The sequence below is a fragment of the Tuber melanosporum genome (genome assembly GCF_000151645.1).
Source record: "Tuber melanosporum whole genome shotgun sequence assembly, scaffold_57, strain Mel28".
NCBI lineage: Eukaryota > Fungi > Ascomycota > Pezizomycetes > Pezizales > Tuberaceae > Tuber > Tuber melanosporum.
Genome location: NW_003299103.1, coordinates 289192 through 313534, shown reverse-complemented (window position 1 = coordinate 313534; position 24343 = coordinate 289192). Strand labels below are relative to the sequence as shown.

Sequence of the window (24343 nt, the reverse complement as noted above, 5' to 3'; positions counted from 1 at the left end):
ATTAGCCTTACCAGCACAGTGCTACCCAAAAAAAACAATTCACCACCCCGAACCTTCTAGATCAACCGTTGGATATAGAGACAATATTTCAATCAAGGCCACGAACGCACTCCAAGCATATCGTACAAGTACAATCGAAAGCCCACTCAGCAGCGTGGAAGAAACCGAAGGACAAGGAAAGCAACTTCCAGCAGCCTTCCATTTCATTCCCTATGCATTATAGCAAAACAAAGCAACACTCCATCCTTCCATCTATGACATCACTCCGACCGTAGTCTAGCACCCACCACCTCCGATCCCACCCTAGTAAACACCGTAGCTCCCGCACCCCTCCCCCTCTACCCGAGCAAAAGCTCATAAACAATCAACAGCGAATTAATCCCAATGAGCGGTACTATCCCCCCAGACCACCCGCATTAACCCACATCCCCCTGTACCACCGCCCGCCCAAACGCAGAAGGAAAGAAAGAAAGAAAGAAAAAGAACTCACTCCTCATCAAGGTCCTCGTCGCCGAAATCAAATTCATAGTCTTAGCCTTAATGCTCTCGTTCGCGACGATCTGCTGCTGCATTCCGAATGATTGTGGTTCTATGGGGGTGGCGGTACTCCAGCCGACTGTGCAAAAGCAGTTAGCGAATGTGGCAGAGTTCACCGGTGAGGGGGAAAGTACTTCTTGCTAGGAATCGGTCTTCGGAGAGGATCGCTATTGCGTTTATCATTAGGATTGTCACTATGGTGGTTGTTAGTTGGGAGCTAGAGTTGGGATGGAGAGGGGGGGACTTTTGATCAGGGGCATTAGGCCGAAGAACATTTTGGGGATCTTTGGGTGTGTGAGGTAGCTGTAGTAGGGGTGGGTTGTTCAGGTCGGTGGGTGAGGGTGAGAATGAATGAGGGAGCTTTGGTTTATGATACATATTCTCAAGGAACGAAGGGCGGCGACGGCAAGGTTTAAGATGCGATAGGGTGACAGATTGGCTTCATATCACGTGATTACATTGAATGCTTATGGGAGATTGCGGGAATATCAAACCAGCACAGCGCTCGAGTACCAGTAGTCTAACATTCATAATAATATTATGATATCGTGCTCGCACAGCACTGACATGAATGATAATTTCGTAATGGAACTAGGGTAGCCATTGATACAAGAAACAACAGATGCCTGTAATGAAATACATTCTAACCTTGGTAGCCACCTAAGAAACAGAAGCCCGATTTTTAGAAAATTGGGAAATCCCCCACCTGACAAAGTTATGAAGACATGGAGGGTAAAGTAAAACGAGGTAGAGAAGAAAAAAAGTGAAAAGAACGGAACAAAATGTAACAAAAAAAAAGAAAGAAAAAAGCCAAATCCGTTTCCCCAAACGCCCCGCCAATTACCTAACCGATGATCATACCGCTCTTTTTCCCCTTATTAGCCGCTTGCTTCTTAGCTTTCATACGACGGATGATATCGTCCCCTGCTGCGCCGATAGGTCTGGCGTATGCATTGTGTCCTTGGACGACACGGCTGGCAGGAGCGATCTCGTATGAGCGAGGCATGGCTTGAGGAACGCGAGTGCGGTTCTTATTACGATCAGGAGGTGCGAGAGGGTTGGCTTCCTCATTATCGCCGCGCTGCTTGAGACGGGGAAGGCGAGAGTCACTAAAAAAATATGTAAATTAGCAAACACTTGAGTGAGGATCTCGGGTCGGGTATACGAGCCCGTTATGAGCCATGGGGATTTCTCTAGAATGGTAGTCGTCGCTTCTGCCCAAGATAGGACGAGACCAGTCTCTAACCAATCTATTGGCTTCGCGCTTGATATGTAACTGAGGCCTCTTGTCCTTGGTGTAGAACACGACAACTTTCCCAATACCGCTCTCACGAAGGTAGTCGGTAGTGATCTTCATCTTGCCCATAATCTCAAACATGACTTTTTGGATGCCGTATGCTGGAAGAGCCTTATTAGGAAGAGGTTCTAACCATCTCTTCATAGCCTCCAAGAGATTATTGTCCATTGCAGTCGCCATAAGATTTGGGCGTTGGAGAATGTCCTTAACCTCTTCAAGCATCGCCAACTTATGCACAGCTTGTTGACCGTTGACGATCGCCTCCTGGTCACGGTTTGCGGCGTCAATCATACGTTGTTTCAAAGCAATGATCAAGTCGTCGTTCATTTCCTCAAGATCCTATACCCAAAATAATTAGAGCGATTCCAGGGCACCGGGTCACAATTAAACATACTTCACCCTTCTTCTTCTTCTTCTTGGGACCCTTTAGGGCAGCATCCATGCGCTGGTCAAGCTCCCTCCTTGCTTCTACGTAATATGTCAGCGACGATAGGTAAAGCAAACTATTGGAAACACCCACTCTCTTCAGCAGTCAGCTCCTGTTCTTGCGGCTCCGACTCGCCAGTGCGTTCTTCAACATCGTCCCTTCTCCTCTTAATATCCCGTCTCCTCTTCTCCTTTTTGCCAGACTTCTCTGCGAGTTGATTTGGATCAAGCTTCTTTTTGTACTTTCCAATAGTGTGAACGGTTTCCTCGTCGATGGGCACAATCCTGCCGATGAGGGAGTCGTCAAACTCTTGGAAGATTCCTTCGTCAATATCGGAAAGAACGGATTCATTGTCCGATGCCTTCGAAGCCTCCTCATGGGCAGGGCTCAGGGTGTTGAGGTTCTCCTCCGTAAGGGCATTGGGGGGCGGCGAGCCGCGATGTTCAAGGAGTTCGAGTTCCGACATTAGAGTGTCTGCAGCTATTTCCACAGGACAGTGAGAATGGAAGCGGGACCAAGTGGGGCTTTAACGGAGTTGAAAGAAATATACTCACGGATGGTGGGGTGGGTGGGCGATGTAGTTGTTGTGAGTTGAGGTTTGTCACTGCAGGGTCTTTGTATCCAACTTTCGCGCAAAACCTTGGCGCTTTTATCATACAAAGAAAGCATGTTCAATGCCAAGACACATTTGACTCACATGCAAATCAGATAGAAAAGGGCTTACCGTATGATAAAACATTTGTTTGCAGCCTTTCTCCATCCAACTTCAATCATCAACACCTAACGGACATCGCCCAGAATCCACCAAAACATGTTCGGAGGTACCACCATTATTAAATGATCCCAAGAAGCCTATCGACTTGCTAATGAATTCCTTCAGTCGGCCCCCCACCACCATCAGCGGCGGAAATCAGAGAGCAAGAACGAGAAGCAAAAAACGCCATTCAAGGGGCTGTTAAGACTTGTATCCTTCTCTACTTGTGTATGTTTGCCTTCGGTGAGACAGGTCGCTTCAAGAGTACTAATTGTGATTTAGCACCCTTCGTTGTTGATTACGTTAAGAGCTTCCTTTAGAAAGTGCCTGCATCACACATGATATATGTATCCAACGATTTTTTCATTGTACATGTTTAATCCGAGAGGCTATGGGTTAAGGGGTAGAAGTATAAATCATCATTGAGGGCGAAGCGCTTTGTATTATTTGTACATCTCCAGCAAGTCGTCCCCCACTGAGGAAAATAAAATTGCTGCACATCTATCATACATTTTTTTCGAAACAGATATCATTAATACCCGCTCATTGGAAAGGAGTTGCGAAGATAAGGTTGAAACCCAGGCAATAGTTGATCGAAAAAGAAAAGAAAAAGCCACCAGATATTATCACTCTCAACAGGGCTCCAAAAGGCAGGGGACTAGAATCCCCGAGGTCGAGATTTTTGTTCTTCTTCCCATTGGTCAAATGCCTTCTCAATGTCTCTGACTTCCTTATTGAGGTGTTCCAAGCCCGCCGCATTGGTTTGCAAAAGCTATTCCATACCATTAGCCATCCATATAGTGTGGAACGCCTGATGAGAAGACAAACCTTTCCGGCAGTTTGTAATTGTTTTTCATCCCAAACAATTTCGACCTTGCCAACAGTAGCCTCCATCATGCGCGCCTGCTCACTAACAACCATCATTCTAGCCCAAATCTCGTTCACTCTGCCCCTCACTGCTGGATCCCACACAGCCCTTGAGAGGGCTTCTAGACGCTTTTTCAATTGCTCTTCTTCGGGCTGAAGAGCATAGCCCCTGTTCTTCATTACCTGAACCTTGGCTGCCAGAGATAGGGCCCTCCGGGAAAGGGCAGTATGTCGACGACGGCAATCTTCGAGTCTGATACTTGTCATCAAATCATGGCGGCTTTGAAGGGCAGCTAGTTTATCCTGAATCTCGTGAAGGCGATGTCGGAACAGGTTAACTTGTTGCTCTTGGGACTTGACACGATAGTCAAGGTCCTTGAAACCTTTGGCAAGGACAGGAACAGATCTACAGATATCAGGGTTAGCAAATTCTTCAGGAGCGTAAATAATAAAAATAGAACGCACCCTTTATTGGGTCTCTCGACCCAGGCCTTCTCCCATTCCGCCAAATCATCAGCCGGAGGTTTCTGGTACATATTTGCCCTATCTTCACCAACGTGATTATAGAGATAAAATTTGAAGGCATAGTCTGGATGTCCTGTATCCCAAGCATTTTTTATTCTGCCAAGTTTATCGACGATCACATTTGCAGCTACAATCATGAAATTAGTGCTGGGAGCATCTGATGGGCATTGACGCAGCACGTACACTGTTGTTGAACCCGCATAGACTGCGACATCATAGGAAACATAGATTGCTGTCCATATCCGCCCATAGTAGAATTCATATAGGATCCTTGCTGCTGTCCTTGATTTGCAGTTGAATTGCTAAATAGCTCACCCTGTTGTTGCTGCTGAGGTTGAGATGGCGTCTGACCGAAAAGGCCGCCCCCAGTTCGCGACTGGCCAAACAGTGATCCACCCTGCTGGCCGAACTGTTGCTGGGGTTGGTGAGTTGACTGTCCTCCGAAGAGCCCACCTCCAGTAGGTTGACTCGACTGACCGCCACCGAATAGCCCACCTTGTTGCTGCTGACTGCCAAACATTCCTCCGCCCGCACTCTGTTGCCCACCGCCGCCACCGCCGCCACCAAAGAGGCCGCCACCAGTGCTCTGTTGAGTAGACTGACCACCTCCGAATAAGCCACCTCCTTGTTGGGTTGTTGGGGTGCTCTGTTGGCCGAAAAGCCCCGAAGGTTTCCCGAAAAGCCCGCCTTGCTGCTGCTGCTGCTGCGGCTGTTGGCTGCCAAATAAACCACCGCCTGTGCTCTGCTGCTGCTGCTGAGGAGCGCCACCAAAGAGTCCTCCGCTCTGTTGTGGTTGTTGCGCAGCTGGCTGTTCGGGAAGGCCGCCACCTTGGGATTGCTGCTGCTGCTGCTGAGGCTGACCAAAGGTCGAGCCAAAGAGGGACATGATCGCGATGATTCTCTATAGTGGAGATGTGTTTGGGGAAGGAAAAGTGGATGAGGGAAGTAGAGTGGGAAGCTAAAACAGATGGGAGATGCAAGAGTGTGGGCAGCTATAGGAGCGAAAATGGCTCCTACGCGAGGGCGACGCGTGGGAAAGAGGGCGCTTCTAGGGTTTGGCGTTTGTGGGGGGAGCAAATTTGCTTACTCATCAAAGTGGGCATTCCGCTGAGCAGCAAATGAGCCGGTTGCTCGTTCCCTGTTGAAGCGAGAAGAGAGTGTCCCCACGGCGTTCCTGACAGTTTGAAACAAGTTGCCCCTTACTCGCCATGTCGACTTCTCCTCGAGAACCACAGTTCGTCTTCCCCAATTTCGGCAGCTGAGTGAGACTGATGAGGAGGATAGGTTCCATCACGCTGTCTTGATAGATACGACCCCTCTACCGGATTCCGTCCCTAAGGTTGAGGAAGTGGGTGCAACATCCGCCCCGCTCCTATCGGCGTCATACTTCATCGGGGCGAGATGCAAGGATTATAACGAGGACTACATGCTTTGCAAGCATGAAGCCAAGGGAAGGGGGCCAGTTGATTGCTTAAGAGAGGGGAGAAAGGTTACCAGATGTGCTTCCTCAGTGTAAGTATCGTTTATCCGGGCCTGTTCACGTTCTGCTTAACCAATTGAACTATGTGATGTAGGCTTGAGGATATCAATAAATACTGTCTGAAGGAATTCAGAGCGCATTGGGAATGTCTGGATCAGGCAAACCACAAGCTTTTTTCGTGCAGAGCCGAAGAGAAGCCATACAACAAGTGTGTCTTTAATAACTTGGTAAGCTTACCCTCCATCTTTATGAGCTAGGACGCTAGAATGCTAAATCTCCGTATTATAGAAACTCGAGAAAGTCATTCCGGATACACCAAAGGGTGAGGTTCCGGTACATCTCAAGGAGAGCCCGATATGGCGCCAAAAATAAGATAGCTCTCCGATCTACCTAGAGCATGGAGGCACGGTCATTGACCCAGGAGTGGTATATGCCACAACCTCTGATATTTGTTTTTGTACATGGGCAACAATTCAAGGATATCATAGAATCGCGGATATATCTACGTTAATCTATATCGATACCCTCTAGCTACAACTCCCACCAGCCTGTCCAACCCGCAAGCTACGAAATCAATAAGGTTGAGTTGTATATAAAGTAGGACGTTTTTGCGTATTAGATAGTCCAGTTATACGAAGACAGCAAACTATGAAAACCAGAGGAAAATTGGCGCAAAATCCAGAGTACTCAATGTCGTCGCCTAGATCTCCAATATTAGGTCCCGCAGGTACCAAGCTGGATTGTAAGCACCATATAACCTGACCCCCAATGCCCGGCATCCTTAATCAAAGTACAAGTATGATATCATAATATTATGATATCTGCAGAGCGTTCACTCACACTGTGCCGGGCAAAACCCAACCAATTCAACTTAATCATTAGCCAGAATTTTATCTCATAGTACCGTACTCAGTATTCGCTTAGTCACCATATCCCAAAACGCCCAAGCTTATCATAGTATGGTACTAGTACTAAATTAGTAGTCTAGACTAAACTCGTTTGCCCTGATGCCTAGAAAAAAAATTAACTCAAGTATCATATCATAGATTTACAGTACTCGTATCATACTGGTAAGTTTATGTCGTCAGCTGACCATCCTCAACTTGAAAGCCGGGTAATGCCCGTATTCACTCACGGCCGATAGCCGTGACTGCTTTCCTACACGTGGCGCCGCACTCCGGACCACTCAAACTTCCCAAGTCGACCGTCTAATTTACTAGAAGGTAGCGATCACGAACCTCCACCAACTAACGACCCCCCAACAAACAGCAAAGAGTACGTGCATCCTAGAAGCCCTGATAGAACGCAAGCTAACAAATGAAGCAGTGCAGATGTGAGTGTTTTACAAAAAAATCTGGATCCAGCTCTGCAAGAAATTACGGTAAAACTAACCGCGGGACATACTGTACAGCTTCGTCAAGACTTTGACTGGCAAGACCATCACCCTGGAGGTCGAGTCCTCGGACACTATCGACAATGTCAAGAGCAAAATCCGTACGTTTCCCGACACCTAGATGTTTTAACGAAGGAAGGGAGGAGGCTAAGAATGTGTTTGTGGAAGTATAGAGGACAAGGAGGGAATCCCCCCAGACCAGCAGCGTTTGATCTTCGCCGGAAAGCAGCTAGAGGATGGAAGGACCCTTTCGGACTACAACATCCAAAAAGTATGTGTCCGCAAATTTTGCTTTTGCTGGTGGAGGTAGCCGGCTGACGCGATTTGTGTGTTTTAGGAGTCTACTCTCCACTTGGTCCTCCGTCTCCGTGGTGGTATCATAGAGCCTTCCCTTAAAGCCCTCGCCTCGAAGTACAACTGCGAGAAGATGATTTGCCGCAAGTGCTACGTATGTATCTTCTGGGCTACAAATTATAGCGGATGAAGCTAACTAACTTGTATTAGGCCCGTCTGCCACCCCGAGCCACCAACTGCCGCAAGAAGAAGTGCGGACACACCAATCAGCTTCGCCCCAAGAAGAAGCTCAAATAAACGATCCCCGCCTCCCGAATCAAAAACGTGGTGTTTCTCTTTTATTCTTTTCTGGGTTTCGGAGGTTGTGTTTCAGTTTTCCTTTTGCCTCTCCCGAACAAATGACGACGGCGGCAGGACCCGGGGGCGTTGTGGGTCAGAGAGAAGTTCGGAGCCTACTTAATGGATTTAGCTTGTTTTCTTTTGGCCTGGGCCTGTAGACTAGGAGGGAAGTGAATTCATAAGCCTCTGGTGTCCTCTCTTTCTTTGTGCACAGATGATGTTCGATTGATATTTCATCACGGCGGTCCAAAAGTGGTGCCTTAGATTCCTCTTCGGAGTATTCTGGGATCCTTTTTTTGATCCCCCAGATCATGCAATCACACCATAGTGGGGAGCATCGTTGCCCACAACCTGGTGGCTGACTACCAAATGATCCATCCCCGAGCGCTAAGTCTTTTTTTTTTGTCCCTCAGTGCTAAGGACACTCGGAGCGCAAAACTTTATTGACAGAGCCCCTGACATAGAGAGACGAACTAACAACCCCCATCAATAGTCTCTTACTAGAGGCATGCCAGAATCATATCTGCCAACTACTCCAGTATACTCGAGTACTCTATAAGTCGATGTTTGGCCGAGGCTGGTCTTGGTACCTTTGTTGCGGCCCAGTACTTTATGGCAATTATACCATACTAAGTAAATATTTACACTCATACCCGAGGACTGGTACTTCATCCCTTGACACGGGGTAGACTAAGGGAAAGTCCAGCAGAAGTAGCTCACAGGATTCCTATTTCTATCTAAGTGGAAGATGGGTTAGTCAGATTTGCCCTGTGACTTGTGAGCAACCTAAGGACTTTTACCCTTTCGATCTCGTTGTAACCATGAGCGATCAGGTGTTATTTTATGCATTCTTGTGCATACCATTCGGATGCCATCCTTGGCTGAGACATAGTCTACCATTCAAAAAAATTTCACATAAACTGCCCTGTCAAAAGTACTGTCCCACTCGGGCCTATCCCTTGGGCGGTGTGAAACAGTAAAATTCGGACCATGTCACGCTATACCTAGCACAGAAGACACTATTCTGGATAAAGAAAGGTCACATTGGTAGATGACAATGTCAGAGATCATAGATTGGTGCAAGGAAAAAATCAAAGTTCAGCACCAGAAGCCTATACAATATCAGAGATGCCAAATAAACTACGAGAACCTCATTCTTCTCTCTCCCCTAATTCGTTTTACGGTGCCGATCCAAAGAACAAAATACACCAACGAGTGATAACTCACTCATACCACCCGCTTGCTCCTCGAATTGATCATATTGCATAGCCTTTGCTACCTTGGAAGGACACCAAGGCCAATGGCTTACGGGTATTCGAGCTGTTTTGGGATTCAGCAGTAGTGGATGTATTAGTTAATGGTACCAATTTATATGCAGAGGAGAAAGGTGCAGGACAAGGGTGTTCAGAGCAGGCTAAAGGTGGAATGTGTTCATGCTGGTGTCGTCCATGGAGGAAAGTAACTGAAGCTGAAATCCAGGTGTTTTCGGCTCTCTTAATCTATATGGGAGCGCAGAGAGAGAGTGGAAGTAGGGGGTTTTGGGCCAAGAGCTGGAGAGGAGAAGGAAGAATAATGCGTGTGATAAGCCAGGAACGCTTCACTCAAATAAAGCGATACCTACATATATCAGACCCAAAGTTGCCACTGTCATGTGCAGAGTGGTTTCAGAAGCTTGAGCCACTAAATACGATGATTCAATCTCGATCTCAACACTTCTATTTTCCTGCTTCCAATGTTACAATCGACGAAATGATGATAAGATTTGGAGGCCACAGCCACCATACGTACCGCATGCCAAGTAAGCCAATCACTGAGGGCTATAAGGTGTTTGCCTTATGTGATATAGGGTATACCTATAACTAGATCTTCGCATCACGATCAGATTCATTTACGGGAGTGATTTTGGAAAAAGACCTTACCCGTACTGGTTCAACTGTGTTCCAGCTTGCCCACAGTCTGTCCTATAATTCTGGATCACATTTCAATATCTATATGGACAACTACTTCACCTCACAGCAACTGCTAGCAAAGCTCAGGGATTTAGGAATTGGAACTTGTAGTACAGCAAGAGTTACCCAGTCAGCTTTTCCCCAAGAGCTTCATGACAAGCAGAAAATTATTCCATAGAATGAAGTCTCTGGTGGAATTACTGATTCCTCAGGCAAAGTCCTTGTGGTCTAATGGCAGAATAACAGTGCTGTTTATTTCTTAAGTACTATTCACATGCTCCAAGACAAGATAATCTCAGAGCGGAAGAAACCTCGGCAGACTAGTAGTAATGGTCCTGCTATCCGTCGCGCTTTTGGTCCACTTAAACGGGTTAAGGTTCCCATCCCAGTTATCACCAATGACTACAACCAGTATAAGGTAGGAGTAGATCTAGCAGATCAATATTGGAGTTACTATTTTACGCAATTAAAATGCCTACGAAACTGGCCTCTCATTTTCTACTGGCTTTTAGATACAATGGTTATTAACTCCTACCTATTACTCTCTCATCTTCCTTCTTTTTCCCATATCTACCAGCTTGGTTCATCACGTACTTTTTGTCAAGTGCTTACCGAGTCCATTATTAAAAAATACAGTCAAAGGCAGCTTCAGCCAGGAAAGTCCTACTATGCTCGGAAGACTTCCTCCCCTCGATATAGCAAGCTGCAACACCACACCTCTCTTCCACCACTAGTTGGCAATAAAAGTGACCATAGACTTTCATTTATAAAAGGTCCAGATTCCTGCATTGCATGTACTGTGTGTCTATTTACTTTAAGAGGAATGAAGCAGAAAGGAGTTTGAGCACCACGAATACAGTCTGGGTGTACGGGGCGGGGCGGTGAGATTTTCCTTTGTGAGAGCTGTTTTACGATTTGACATAAACAGATATTCAGTCAACAGGGTTAAAGCTGTATTTGTTTTCTCTATCTTTTGTGTTTTTATTACTTTAATATCATGTATAATAGTGGTATCTACCTGGGTTTCTGGCTCACGGAGCTGTTTGTTGACTGAGTTGCTCGCTTGCTTGCAACCGCCATCATTTGATATCACTCGGTGCATTTATAAGTGCCAAGTATACCTTTTCAGACTAGTGCAGCATGGTCCAAATTTTACTGTTTCACACCGTCCAAGGGATAAAGTGCGACCATGTTTGAGTAATGACATTGATTGCAACCACCCTACCTTCTTCAAACCACCATACCTCGTGCAATTAGTCTTCAAAATGCAGCTTGTCAGGAAAGAATTATGTACAAATAAGAGGATTCTGGTAGGGGGGAGAGTACGAAAAGATATCACTTCGATAGAATGTGCAGTCATTGATGTTGCACAGGAGAGTTCAATTGCTGTTAGGTGAAGACAACCCGTATAGACTCAGAGTTGTCTAGGTTGATTGAGATTTGTTTCTGTAGATGGAGATTTGTCTAAGAACATCCAAGGTGTGCTCAATTCGTTTATGACTACTAAGAACCACATAAAGGAATATAGAATTGTAAAAACAATATTATATTGTTAAGATCTCTTCTCTGTTACTTGATAATATCTAAAAGCTCAGAAGGTAGTTTGATATATATATTCCACATCTGAGTATTTACAGACTATGTAACGTGTTCGCAAGGTGCTAATCACGTTATCGGTAATAGATACGATAGTTGGCAGGTGGCCTGCTCTTTCAGAGAGGAGGCGAGAGCTGAGAACTAAAGGAGGCTTCGAGGGTGTACAGGGGAACAAAGAAGTAACCGTTCAACCAAGTATATTGAAATACTGTCTGTCGAAGTCTGCCTTTTCTATCGTAGAAACAGGCGGTCTTTAAATACACAAATCTGTTCATGTCTAGCATGAACGAAACTAATCAAAGGTATCAATTGATACTCTTTGGTAAAACTCCTTAAGTATCAAAGCGATACTTAAAACAATACATAAAACAAAACCAAGTATCAAACGATACTTAAAACAAACCAAGTATCAAAGTGATACTTAAAACAAAACATAAAACAAAACCAAGTATCAAACGATACTTAAAACAAACCAAGTATCAAACGATACTTTAAAACAAACCAAGTATCAAACGATACTTAAAACAAAACATAAAACAAAACCAATAACCAAGCACTCATACCGGTTACAGACTACATCTATCTCTCATACAAATTATGTACCTCTTTAACTATAACTCATAATATTGGATATTCTCCAGAAGAGCAAATACAAGGAGACTCTGGAAACTATCATGCCCTCTTCAGTAATTACTATTATACCAATGAGGGAACAGTATAGTTTCCAATTGTAATTATCTGAACTTTGTAGTTCTTAGACTTATGGCATAGTTCTCATGTCAAGCTGTATTGGCTCCAATTGTCTCCTGTATGGATAAAATGATTAGTTTCATCTGCGAATTGTGTCTGCAGAAGTAGTCAATGATGCAATCATATTAGGTCACTAACTTTAAACCTCCATAACTGCTGATCCAACTGATGAATAATCTCTGAATCACTTCCTAATATTTCATAGAAAGCTATTCTACCAGATTGACAGATCATCTCTTGATTGGTAACTCCTGATTGTTCTAGGCAATAGAGTATTAGTTGTTTATCTGGTATTGGTAATAATTCCCGCAACCATGAAAAATTCCTTAGCCTAGTTGTAACATAACACTAAGTCTATTGGCTTCTTTAGTTGTACTTGCTGAGAGTTCTAAACTCTTCTAATTATTATAGGGTGGATGAGAATGTATTGGCTCATCATAGAAAACCTCTAATATTCAATATTATATCTTTGTATAAAAATGATCTATTACTTATAGCCTAGGCCAAAGATATCTGTAACGAGACTCTACAGAGTACTATTAGAGTTAGCCAAACCTATACCAATACCAGTATCAAGAGATTATCACAATAGGAATAGTGGTAGACAGTGGTTGCCCAAAGTCTACTGAGTAGAGGTAGTGTTAGTTAGGTACATCAGTTGGACATGTTATACTATACTAAGAAGTTCATAGGTACTAGTGAGGAGCAGTAGTTACCCTGAATTGCTTGACAGTAAGTCTGTGTAGAGCTACCCTACCTTCAAACCAGAGTTATCCTACCGTAAGCCCTGAGTTAACCTGCTAGAGAGCCAAGTTACACTACCTTAAAAGTAACTTGTTAGATAGGACTTCAGGAGAAGTTACTAAATTATTTATCACATAAAATTACATAGGATGTTCAAATCTCAGGTTGTGCAGATCACTCCCGCACAACCAGTTAAGCTCTGAGCAAGCTGTAACTTGGAGGTATCGTGGCTAACACGCCCCTCCTATCTTGTTATAAGTCCCTAGCATCATGGGCTACTGCCTGGACAGTTGCTATCAGTCTAGTAAAAGTCTACTGGCAGAGATGCTCCTGTAACACCATATATGCTCCCACCATCTAGTTGACCAGAAATTGTCTGTAGGATGTAAAGGAGGGTAGAGGAGAACCAGGAGAATAGTCTCCTGGTGATTTTGTGGAAATTGGACCAGATCTGATAGAGTAATACAACTTTGAAGTTGGAAGTAGTATAGGAGGTTATGTAACAATCCCCTTTTGGATGGTGAGTTCTTGGCGACAGGGAATGATACTACACTTTGTCTTTCTTGTTCGAGCCTTACAATAGCACTAAATCTCTGCCTACGTTATCCATAGTACAAGACCAATGCCTTCTATCGGGAATGCCTACTGTAAGCTTTCTCTAACTCATCTTGAAGAGCTTTCTTGACGTAATAATAATAAAGGTCATGATAATGATAAAGAGTATAACAATGTTTTATATTCGTTAATGTAATAAGTAAGAAAAGTATGTAGAACAAAGTGTGAAGAGCCTATCCTCCTCGACCGTACAGGCATCCTTATATAGTGCTCTCTTTGCTCCAAGTCATATGACCTCAAGTGGTCACATGTGCGAAACCAAATCATAACAAACCAGTCATATGACCAAAGTGGTCACATGTGTAAATCACATGACCTCATAGCAAGGTCATGTGCGAAAACTTATAAACCAGTCATAATGTAATAAACAAGTCAGATGATCTAAAAAGGTTATTTGCACGAGACCCATGACCTCATAATGAGGTCATATGCAAAACATAAACCATAGGCTCAAGGCATACCTGCAAGGCATACTTGTAAGGCACACTCGCCAGGTGTACGTCCCATGACTCATAATTAAGTTATGCACAAAACATAAAAAATTATGACATAAACAAGTCATATGACCAAAGTGGTCATATGTACAAAACATTAACATACCTATGACTCATAATCATGCGTTATATGAAAACATTTTCTATGCCAAGCTACATTTGTGACATTATATAACGATCCCTGCTCGGATAGTTAGTTCTTGGCAATGGGGAACGATACTTCTCTTCTTTTTCTCCAGCTTTCTTTGTCTTACGATAGCACTAGGCCTCTGCCTACGTTACTGATAGTGCAAGACCTTTATCTTCTATCGGAAACGCCTATGGTAGGTTTTCTCTAACTCTTCTGCTGAAGAGTTCTTCTTGGCGTAATGATATCGTTTCAATAAAGATAAAGATCATAAAAGTATTTTAGATTCGTTCAAGTAATAAGGAGGAAAAGTACTTAGAATTCAATACAATTTTATTTAAACTCGTACCGCCAATACTAGCATACAATGGACCCCAGGGCTGGGCCCCCAGGTTGTCACATCCTGGATACCACTAACTACGAACTAACTAAATCTCTAATCCTGTACCTCAAACATGCCTGTGCTATGTCCTAACATGAACACTAAATACAAAGCCATCAACGGTAAAGAAAAGTCCTCCTCAGCCCAGCTTACCCGCCAGTCAAGTTACTTGTCCAAAATACAAAAGTTCCACTACTGCTACCTGAATGTGACCCCTTAAAAACCTCCTCCACAGTAGATACCCATCTGAGTGCTCCCACTTAATGATTCCGGGACACCCCATTGACCACCCTGGTACCTGTTCCCATTCCCAAACAAAAGAAACACCCAACTCCCAAGTGGGTAGATCTGAGGGAAAGCCGACTTGCAGGACGAAAGGCTACCTAGCTGAGGGGGTACGAACGATTGTAGAGAATCAGGAGGGCACCACAGTGGCAGTGTAGCCCAAAAACCTCGACGGAAGCAGCCAGAACGAAATAGTCCCCAAGCCGCTGTCACTTGACCGAATAAGCCCAGGTATTTAACTCTTCCTCTAACTCCTTAGCACGCTCCTCAGGCGGCAAACCCGCCGCGGACTCTGTAGTAGCTGGTTTGCGGTAGCGAACTGGTGAAGGTGATGACCCTTCTGAGTTGGGGACAAGTGGCACTGGTGAGATCTGGTCTTGTTTGACCCGGCACATTGTGTTTTTTTCCGCTTCCCACCCCCAGGTGCAGGTCTAGTAACAGGAGTGAACGAGTGACCCTCATTACCACCCACCGCCACAGGAGGGACGCCACCAGAAGCGTTACCCCAACCAGCCACAGGCTCAACCCCAGAGGACTCAGGGACCTGCCCCCCTGAAGGGAGTGATACCACCGCGGCTGGTGTCACCATACCAGGATCCACTCCACCCAAACCAGGAGCAAGAGCCTCAACCAGCTCCAATGAATCAGGAACTGGGCCATCCATACCACCAACTTCAACCGAAGCTGCAGGAGGGGCCGAGATAACCAGCAGTACAACATTCCCCCCAGGGAGCTCCTCTGCTAGACCCTGAGAACTCTCAGAGTCTAGCCCACCCCACCCAACTGAGATCACAGTAGTAACCGAAGTGACTGAGGGGGCAGGCGAAATGGAGATAACCGTGGAAACTTTAGCCGCCAACATTGTGAGATAACCGCGATTACTAGCATGTTCATTCTTGAGGGTAGCCAACAAGGCAGATATCTCTTTCTCAGCGCAATGAAATCGCTGAGAAAGGATGGAGATGTGATGCCGAAGGCGAGAGACTTCGGCCTCTAGGGCGAAGTTCTTCTTGACGGCATGAGACAGAACCACTGACGAACATAAAGCAGATATGGCAGAGGGGGCAGAGACTCGCTTAGCCATTGCGACCATGAGGAGGTGACCGTAGTGATCAACCGAAAGAATCAATAGAAGGAAGAAAAGAGTTCCAGCAAACGTAGGAGGAGGTATAACAATAAAGTCCCTGAAAGGTATTCGAAGTTAAAAACTTGAAGCCTATTGTGAGATAGAAATCAAGGACTCTGATTGGATTGACACCGAACCTTCACTACTGATACGGGGTGAAAGAAGGAGGAAAAGTACTTAGAACGAAGCGTGAAGAACCTATCCCCCTCGGCCGAATCGGCCTCCTTTTATAGAATTCTTCCCGCCTGTAGTCATGTGACCCAAAGTGGTCACATGTGCAAAACCAAATCATAACAAACTAGTCATGTGACCAAAGTGGTCACATGCTCAAAACCCATGACCTCATAGCGAGATTATGTGCCAAAACTCATAAACTAATCATAATACAATAAACAAGTCAGATGACTTGACTGAGTCATATGCGTGAAACCCATGACCTCATAATGAGGTCATGTGCGAAACAGAAATCATATGTGCAAGGCATACCCGCAAGGCATACTTGTAAGGCATACTTGTCATGCGCACGTCCTATGACTCATATTTGAGGCATGTGCGAAAGCATCACAAATCCTACACATAACAAATCATATGACTTGAATGAGTCATATATGTGAAACAATAACATACCTGTGACTCATAACCATGTGTCATGTGAAAACCTTTTCCTCGCCAAGGTACATTCATGACATTAGCTCCTCTCCACCTAAGCCTGAGTCCTATCAGGCTCTTTTTCCAAGCTTCAATAGTTTCTGTCCTGCTGAGTGCCTGGACCTCCAAAGCCTATTGAACTTGTCGTTCGCTTCCCTCCATCTTACCCTTACCATTTCCAAGGTGAGGTTTGCCATCTCGATCGTATGCCTCTGAACATTGTTCAGCTGTCATAGCTCTGCGATCGTTTTGTCATTTGCAGAAATTGTGGCTTCAGCCAGACCAAGTTGTTCCTGGAGTCCTCGGAGTTGCCTGTATAGGCTCCTGACATCCAGTTCCATTTCCGTTGAGGAGTTTTGAGCTCCCCCCTCCCTGGGCCTCATCCTCGAGGCCCTAGCTCTCTGCCATACCGTGGCATCTTTTCCTTCCAACTCTGTCTTTGTCCCATCCTTCTGCAGATAGTATCCTGTAGAGATTTTCTTCATCCTGTGCATCTTGCACCTGGTGTTGAAGCACTGTTTCCAGTGCTTTAGAACATGGTCTGGGCGCGGACTGAACTTTTTGTATTCTCTTGGGAACTATCCCGAATTTTCCTTGTCCCCGTAGTGTGTGGGACATCCATCATCGTAGCATACCGACCATGATATGGCGTTATACTGTGCTTGTTTTTCCCTTTCCCTGAGTTCTTCGTCGGTCGGTCCCATGAATGAATATTCAGGACTGGTCAGTGTGGTTTGGCTGAGGCTATCGCCCCAGCCCTGATGTTGTTGCAATAGCGTGGAAGCATTTCCCTTGCCTTTGTCTTGGTTGAACATGATCGTTACCTGGGCTGGGCTTGCCTTGGTATTACTGGTGGAAGGTTGAGATGGCATCTTGTACGTGTTCGAAGTTGTATGCGAAGTACCAAGTTTTATCGTATTCGGGCGAATATTCCGTCCACTTGCGCGTTATTGGAGGTGACGGTGGAAGAAGGGAGAATCGACTATTTCATTGACCTTGTATTATGGTTCTCCGTCGAGTTCGATTGGAGGAGGAGGAATAATTATTTGTAAGAGAAACTTATTATCATTGTGTAATTCGTGGTGTAAGATGTAGAATGTGTTGTGTATTCGCATCGTGAGTGGAAGGTTGAGTTTATAAGCTTGGCTGCCTACCCTTTTCAGTATCCTGAATAGTTCGATTTTCTTGTAGCTCAATTTCTTTGATGGTCGTGTTGTATGGATATTGCGTAATATTAGCCATACCATATCTCCCAGTTGTATGTTTGGATCACGTCTTTGGTGTATATCTTATTATACGTTTTACCATTGTTGTGCTTCACTCATTTCGTATTGTAATGTCTCCTGTAGTTTTCCCATATCTGTTTTGTCTGGTATTATACTATTAATCGTATGATATGTGGTTGGACTTTGTAGATATTGTGGGTAATTCGCGAAGAAGGGTGTCGTGCCGATAGTTTCTTGTTTTTCCTTGTTGTATGCGAATTCAGCCATAGATAGCAGTTTGTACAAAATCATCTTGTTGGTAATGGACGTAGGCTCGTAAATGTTGTTCGAGTATCGCGTTTACCCATTCCATTTGTCCATCTATTTGCTCGTGAAATGCTGTGCTCAGCCTATTTTTTATCACCATATCTCCTGTTACTTTCTTCTATAGTCCTGATGTGAATAGTATTCCTCGATCGGTAATGATATTCTTTGGGAGGCCATGAAGTTGGAAGACTTCTCAGAAGAATGTTTGTATAAAATTCCTCGTGTTGATAGCTGTTCTGACTGGAATGAAATGACTTATTTTGGTCAGACGATCCACCATGACCAAGATGCTATCGCAATTTTCCGATGCCGGTAGGTCTGTGATGAAATCCATAGTAATTGTTTCCCATGGTCATTCGGGAACTTAGTTTGATTTCAGTAATCCATATAGTGCATGTTTAGCCGTTTTCGTCCTTTGGCATATGTTACAGTTTTTGACATCTCGTTTGACATCTTCGTGCTGTCCTGGCCAATAGAATGACCTTGTGATGAATTAGGTAGTTTTAGCCGTTCCTCCATGACGTGCCATTCAGATATTGTGGTGTTATCATATGATGTCTGTCCTTATCTCTTCTTTTTCTGGAATCTATTGTTTTCTGTTGTACCACATGTTTTCATCCTCCCATTGGCATAAACCCAGAGCAATTCCTTTCATCTCCTTTTTCCTTTAATACTTGAACTATCACTAATAGTTCTTTGTTCGCAACATCGTAGTTGCACTCTGCAGGGGTCCTTATCTTGGATCGGTAAGACACTGGCCTCCATTTTACGTCTTCGCATTATTGTGATAGTATGCCTGAGCACACATATTTTGCGGTGTCCGTTTCGATCATTGTCCTTCGGTTTGGGTCGAAATCAACCAATATAGGTGCCGATGTTAAATGCTTTCGTATTGTATCATATGCTTTCTGTTCCATTTCTCCCTATTCCCATTTCTTATCTTTCTTTGTTAGGTTATAGAGTGGTTTTGCAGGCCTGCTAAATCCCTCTATGAATCTTATATAAAAGTTGCAGAATCCCATAAAGCATTGGACATCTGTTTTGTTGTTTGGTTTGGCCCAATCCCATATTGGTGCTGTTTTGACTGGGTTGACCTTGACCCCACTTCGATTGATGATAAATTCCAGGTATTCTGTTTCTTCTTTATGGAATTCGAATTGTATTGGTTTGATCTTCATTCCCGATCCCGGTATTGTGGCCATGATACCGCTGATATCGTTCTGGTATTATTGCATGTTTTCCGAGTAGATGAGTATGTCATCCCAGTATACGATACAACATATGTCCAGGTATATATTGAGTACCCTGTTGATCCATCTTTGGAATGAAGCCAGTGCATTGGTTAGTCCAAAAGGTATAACCAAGTATTCGAACATTCCGTATCTCGAGGCAAATGTTGTCTTCCATTCGTCTCCTACCTTGATGTGTATATTGCGGTATATGTCCTTGATGTCAAGCTTGGTGAAGTATTTTACTGACCGTAGTCTATCTAGTACCTCTCTAATTAAGGGTAGTGGATATCGATCTTTCTTGGTAACTGAATGGAGAGCTCTGTAGTCTACACAGAGTCTCATTTTTTGATCTTGCTTTTTGATGAATAGTATTGGAGATCCTCCTGATGCAAAGGAGTCTCTAATCCATCCTCACTTTAGGTTTCGCTCAATGTACTTCCTAAGTTCTTCGAGCTCCGCTTCTCCTAGTGGGTATAACTTCTTGTAGGGAATCTCTTTTGTTTTTCCAGTTTTCTCATCTTTGTCCAGCTGAATTTCGTAATCGATTCTTGGTCTTCGAGGTGGTAGCTCTGTAGCTTCCTCTTCTCGGAATAGGTTCGTGAATTGATGATTTTCCTTTAGAATCAATTCTTTCTATTTTTTTTTGCTTAGGTATTTCTTGTCTTGAATTGCTAGTTCCATGCTGATGTTGATTTTCGCTAGCACCACTTTTTCGTCTTTGTATGTCCATTTGAGAATTCCTGTTGTATCTCCTCTTCAATAGTACCGTCTAAAGGCTTGTACTGTAATCTCTTTGATCTCAATTCTTTTTGTTGTATCGGGCGGGTTTTGGTCTGTGCTTCCAAATCCCTTGTCTCCTCTTGTGGTTTCTTCCAGTAGATCTACTTTGTGCTGATCCTCTTTGTTGAGTTTTTCAATGATCAACCGTGCAATGTGATTGCCTTTCTGGACTTCGTAGTTCTCTTGAGCCAGGTTGGCTAAGACCACTTTGATTTCACCAGTATAGTCGACGTCAATTATCCCTGCCGTGGTCATGAGTCGATGTTTGACTGCTAGACCACTGTGGGGTACCATCCGTCCATAGATGCCTTCTGGTAGTCTGATGGCTATTCCTGTCTCTATCCTTACTTGCCCATTGGTAGGTATCTTGATTCCTTCATTGGCATACAGGTCGTGTCCTGCTGCCCCTTTCGAACCCTTGGTAGGCATTTTGGCCTCTGGGTCCAGTTTTTGTATCCGGACTCTCTTATCTTGCCGCATCTCGGCGAACTTTGCATGCTAAGATTCTTCTTCCGCTTCCTGTATCGGTATTGAGTAGACTACAGGTGCACCATTGAGACATCATGAAGTACACAGTTCGCTGATGAAGGTCATCTTATTCTCGTTCCAATCTATCGTCCGCTTATATTTTCATAACCATGGCATTCCTAGGACTATCTTATGGTTCTTGAGATCTGGTACCTGAAAGGTTGCCATTTCCCTATGGCTGTCAATGTTCATAGGTACTGTCACTGTATGGGTTATAGGACCCATTGTGCTTGGCTTTCCATCTGCTAGGTAGACTTGTCTTGTAACCGGTACGGGTACTCGGTTATTGGTTTGTTTTAAGTATCCTTTGATACTTGGTTTTGTTTTATGTTTTGTTTTAAGTATCGCTTTAATACTTAAGAAGTTTTACCAAAGTGTATTGCTTGATACCTTTGATTAGTTTCGTTCATGCTAGACATGAACAGATTTGTGTATTTAAAGACTGCCTATTTCTAAGATAGAAAAGGCAGACTTCGACAGACAGTATTTCAATATACTTGGTTGAACGGTTACTTCTTTGTTCCTCAGTACACCCTTGAAGCCTCCTTTAGTTCTCAGCTCTCGCCTCCTCTCTGGAAGAGCAGGCCACCTGCCAACTATCGTACCTTTACCGATAACGTGATTAGCACCTTGCGAACACGTTACATTTTTTTAACCTCAGCAAGTGGTTAAGAACCTGTCCCGGGATTTAGGCCTGATCAACCTATCGATATCCACCTGAGAACGCTAGCGGAGAGAAGCGGCAGAATCACAGCACATTCGGCTTCATCTCAAACCCAAGATAGAGTCTTTAACGACCAGGAGTGGGAAGCAAATCCCACGGCAAGACCTAACAAGAAAGAAACAACCCCAGCGCTCTGCTAAAGAGCCGGGCGATCCTGCAAACATGGAAGATACACAACCTCCAGGAGAATTCCCTTCTACCCCAGCAAAGAAGCCTTCCTTTGAACCTCCAATCGACCCCGAATCTAGTAGCGAATCAGATATGGCTAGCACAGGAGGAGGGCCTTCAGGAGGAGGGAAATCTAGGGCAAGGCCTGAAGAAGAGGAGGTACCCGCAGCATTTGAACCCCCTAAGTTTAAACTCCACCTCCCAGCAAAGTTCACAGGAGAAGGAAAAGACCTCAAACCTGAAGCCTTTGAACGATGGGCAACAGAACTCTCACACTTCCTACTCTTACAAGGAAAAGATGTGGAAGATCCTACAACCGGACTTATCATTGGATCATTCTGTGAAGGAAAGGCAACCGACGCATACCACCAATGCTATAAGGATTTCGGCGGGAACGTAAGATTAAGAGGATCTACAGTTCTCGATTACCTGAAAGGACGATTCCAATCCTCTATAACCAACAACGCTCCTGATACAACATCAATTCAACCCAGCTCCAGCAAGTTAACGGAATGCATGTCAAGCGAATCACCGATGTGGCTACGGACCTAATAATGTATAAGGACCGGATGGAGAGAGGAAGTATCTCCAAATACATCCTGAAGCGACGATTCTACGACACCATGCACCCTACCCTCCGGCGAGAAGTAGAACCACTCGAGGAAGACAGCGATGATATTGCAGTAATAATTGCAAGAGCAGAACGAAAGGACGCCATTCTCCATGAGACCAAGGCCTACAAAACACAGACATCCTCTAGTAGGAACAGCCAGCCACAACACAAAGCCTCCAGCAACTCTGAAGACGATACCCCACGGGTTTTCAAGAAGAAAACAAAATCCTCCAAAGAATCGAGACGGCAAAAAGGAGAATGTTTTGAATGTGGAAAAACAGGACACATGGCAAAGAACTGTCCTACGAAGAAAGGAAAAGGAAAGGCAATTAAGCAAGAAACATCGGCCAACAATGTTGAAAGCGATAAGGCCCAATCCAGTAAATATGAAGAGATCCATATCGGATATATCAATGTGGAATGCAACAGTGTTCGACCTCCGGCTACATTCAAAGCACACACCGCTCTGGAAGGTACTATCCTGATCAATGGCAAAAGGGCTCGAGTCCTATTTGACACTGGTGCAATCGGAAGAGATATGATCAGTAATGCCTTTGTCTCCGTCCATGGACTCCCAACCCGAGACCTTAACCAACCCATACCAGTCAATATGGCAGTAAAAGGATCACGATCCACAAGCCATAAAACCTGTAGTGCCACCATTCGACTTGGTTCTGCTATACTACCCCCTTAGGAAATGCTGATTGGAAATTTAGCCAAATACGATGCCCTAATAGGCATGCCATTCCTGAACTGCCACAAAGCTATAATCAGATGTGGGGAATCAACCATCGATTTCCCAGACCAGAAGGTCAGAGTCTCATGCAAGCCAACAAGCGGAGAGTACCGAGCCGCAGTCTGTGAAGCAACTACCCAAAAACTATTGGATGAATACTCTGATGTTTTCCCTGATCAAATACCCGAAGAACTACCGCCTATGAGGGAGGTGAACCACCACATCCGCCTCCGAGACCCCTCCAATCTCAAAAACCAACCCACCTACTGTATTCCTGACGCATACAAAAGCCCACTTTGTGATTGGATCAACGAACAACAAAGAAGAGGAGTCATCTACCGGGCAGAAGCCCCAGGTGCCGCTCCTATGTTTGTTCAACCCAAAGCAGATGGCAAAAGAATCCGCCCCCTGGTTGATCTCAAGCTACGGAACGAACACATAGTTATGGACAGCTCCGCTATCCCAAACCAAACTCAGATCCTAAATGCAGTTTGACGGGCTAGATTCCGAAGTAAGATTGACCTAAGCGATGCCTACTTCCAAACAAGATTAGATCCAGAAAGCGAATGCTACAACAGTTTCAAAACACCCTTCGGAAGTTTCATTAGCCGAGTTATGTTACAAGGTGATATGAATGCGCCCGCCACCTTTATGCAAATTATGAAAAACCTCCTAAGCGAATACCGCCACCATTTTGTTTGGGTCTACATTGATGATATTCTCATCTTCTCGAACACCGAAACAGAACATGCCTACCATATAAGATTGGTCTGTACCAAACTTAGGGAAGCTAAATTCTATGCTAGCAGAAACAAATCAATCCTGTTTGCCGATAAACTCGATATCCTACGACATGTTATAGATGATGAAGGAATACATGCAGCCCCAGGAAAAATAGCCTGTTTAATGGAATGGTCGACACCCCGGAATCAAAAAGAACTCATGCGATTCCTAGGACTAGTCAACTATATTGCCCAGTTCCTACCACACCATGCCACTGTGACAGCGCCGCTCACAGACCTTACCGGCAATGCAGAATTTATCTGGACCCACACTCATGACCAAGCCTTTACCAACATCAAGGAATTGATAAAAAACGCCAACGTTATACAACCTATCGACTACAGCAAACCAGAACCAATATGGCTGATTACTGATGCATCGGATGTTGGAGTTGGGGCATGGGTTGGACAAGGAGCCTCCCATGAAACGGCAAGACCGGCGGCTTTACACAGCAGAAAGTTCACTAATTCACAGATGAACTATGGAACAACAGACAAGGAAGCCCTTGCTGTGATTGATGCCCTTGCCGCTTTCAATCACATCCTCATGGGCAATACCTTCACTATTGTTACCGACCACCAACCTCTCACTAATCTTAAAACAGAAAGGATACCTGGA

The 24343-nt window shown here is 44.5% G+C and overlaps 6 protein-coding genes; 3 read left to right on the top strand and 3 right to left on the bottom strand.

Moving 5' to 3' along the window:
- Positions 1-71: 71 nt before the first annotated feature.
- Positions 72-879, bottom strand: GSTUM_00009454001 (uncharacterized protein). XM_002840716.2 has 4 exons: positions 782-879; positions 672-731; positions 491-616; positions 72-394 (listed from the first exon to the last, which is right to left on the bottom strand). The coding sequence occupies exons 1-4, from the start codon at positions 810-812 to the stop codon at positions 339-341; spliced, it is 273 nt and encodes a 90-aa protein (XP_002840762.1). The 5' UTR covers positions 813-879; the 3' UTR covers positions 72-338.
- Positions 880-1053: 174 nt separating this feature from the next.
- On the bottom strand, positions 1054-2862 carry GSTUM_00009453001 (uncharacterized protein). XM_002840715.2 has 5 exons: positions 2816-2862; positions 2355-2741; positions 2229-2302; positions 1673-2173; positions 1054-1621 (listed from the first exon to the last, which is right to left on the bottom strand). Exons 2-5 carry the CDS (start codon positions 2725-2727, stop codon positions 1382-1384), a joined length of 1188 nt encoding a protein of 395 aa, XP_002840761.1. The 5' UTR covers positions 2728-2741; positions 2816-2862; the 3' UTR covers positions 1054-1381.
- Positions 2863-3052: 190 nt separating this feature from the next.
- Positions 3053-3526, top strand: GSTUM_00009452001 (uncharacterized protein). XM_002840714.2 has 3 exons: positions 3053-3082; positions 3142-3243; positions 3298-3526. Exons 1-3 carry the CDS (start codon positions 3073-3075, stop codon positions 3333-3335), a joined length of 150 nt encoding a protein of 49 aa, XP_002840760.1. The 5' UTR covers positions 3053-3072; the 3' UTR covers positions 3336-3526.
- A 147-nt stretch (positions 3527-3673) lies between these two features.
- GSTUM_00009451001 (uncharacterized protein) lies at positions 3674-5381 on the bottom strand (the record flags this gene model as incomplete). XM_002840713.2 has 4 exons in its annotated part: positions 4591-5381; positions 4348-4534; positions 3844-4288; positions 3674-3787 (listed from the first exon to the last, which is right to left on the bottom strand). The coding sequence occupies exons 1-4, from the start codon at positions 5291-5293 to the stop codon at positions 3674-3676; spliced, it is 1449 nt and encodes a 482-aa protein (XP_002840759.1). The 5' UTR covers positions 5294-5381.
- A 192-nt stretch (positions 5382-5573) lies between these two features.
- On the top strand, positions 5574-6377 carry GSTUM_00009450001 (uncharacterized protein). XM_002840712.2 has 4 exons: positions 5574-5641; positions 5692-5919; positions 5982-6114; positions 6176-6377. The coding sequence occupies exons 1-4, from the start codon at positions 5616-5618 to the stop codon at positions 6257-6259; spliced, it is 471 nt and encodes a 156-aa protein (XP_002840758.1). The 5' UTR covers positions 5574-5615; the 3' UTR covers positions 6260-6377.
- Positions 6378-6965: 588 nt separating this feature from the next.
- GSTUM_00009449001 (ubiquitin-60S ribosomal protein L40 fusion protein) lies at positions 6966-8111 on the top strand (the record flags this gene model as incomplete). XM_002840711.2 has 6 exons in its annotated part: positions 6966-7010; positions 7108-7166; positions 7299-7381; positions 7454-7551; positions 7618-7728; positions 7785-8111. 6 exons carry the CDS (start codon positions 6966-6968, stop codon positions 7869-7871), a joined length of 483 nt encoding a protein of 160 aa, XP_002840757.1. The 3' UTR covers positions 7872-8111.
- Positions 8112-24343: the final 16232 nt, after the last annotated feature.

Excerpts from the sequence above, each read along its gene's own strand:
- GSTUM_00009454001 (XM_002840716.2), bottom strand. The coding sequence starts at position 812 with ATGTTCTTCGGCCTAATGCCCCTGATCAAAA. Across the intron at positions 732-781 it reads CCTAATGCCCCTGATCAAAA|TGACAATCCTAATGATAAAC; the intron begins GTCCCCCCCTCT and ends CAACCACCATAG. Across the intron at positions 395-490 it reads GACGAGGACCTTGATGAGGA|TACCGCTCATTGGGATTAAT; the intron begins GTGAGTTCTTTT and ends CTGGGGGGATAG.
- GSTUM_00009453001 (XM_002840715.2), bottom strand. The coding sequence starts at position 2,727 with ATGTCGGAACTCGAACTCCTTGAACATCGCGGCTCGCCGCCCCCCAAT. Across the intron at positions 2,303-2,354 it reads GGAGCTGACTGCTGAAGAGA|AAGCAAGGAGGGAGCTTGAC; the intron begins GTGGGTGTTTCC and ends CATATTACGTAG. Across the intron at positions 2,174-2,228 it reads AGAAGAAGAAGAAGGGTGAA|GATCTTGAGGAAATGAACGA; the intron begins GTATGTTTAATT and ends TTTTGGGTATAG.
- GSTUM_00009452001 (XM_002840714.2), top strand. Across the intron at positions 3,244-3,297 it reads TTGTATCCTTCTCTACTTGT|CACCCTTCGTTGTTGATTAC; the intron begins GTATGTTTGCCT and ends ATTGTGATTTAG.
- GSTUM_00009450001 (XM_002840712.2), top strand. The coding sequence starts at position 5,616 with ATGTCGACTTCTCCTCGAGAACCACA. Across the intron at positions 5,642-5,691 it reads ACTTCTCCTCGAGAACCACA|GTTCCATCACGCTGTCTTGA; the intron begins GTTCGTCTTCCC and ends TGAGGAGGATAG. Across the intron at positions 5,920-5,981 it reads ACCAGATGTGCTTCCTCAGT|GCTTGAGGATATCAATAAAT; the intron begins GTAAGTATCGTT and ends TATGTGATGTAG.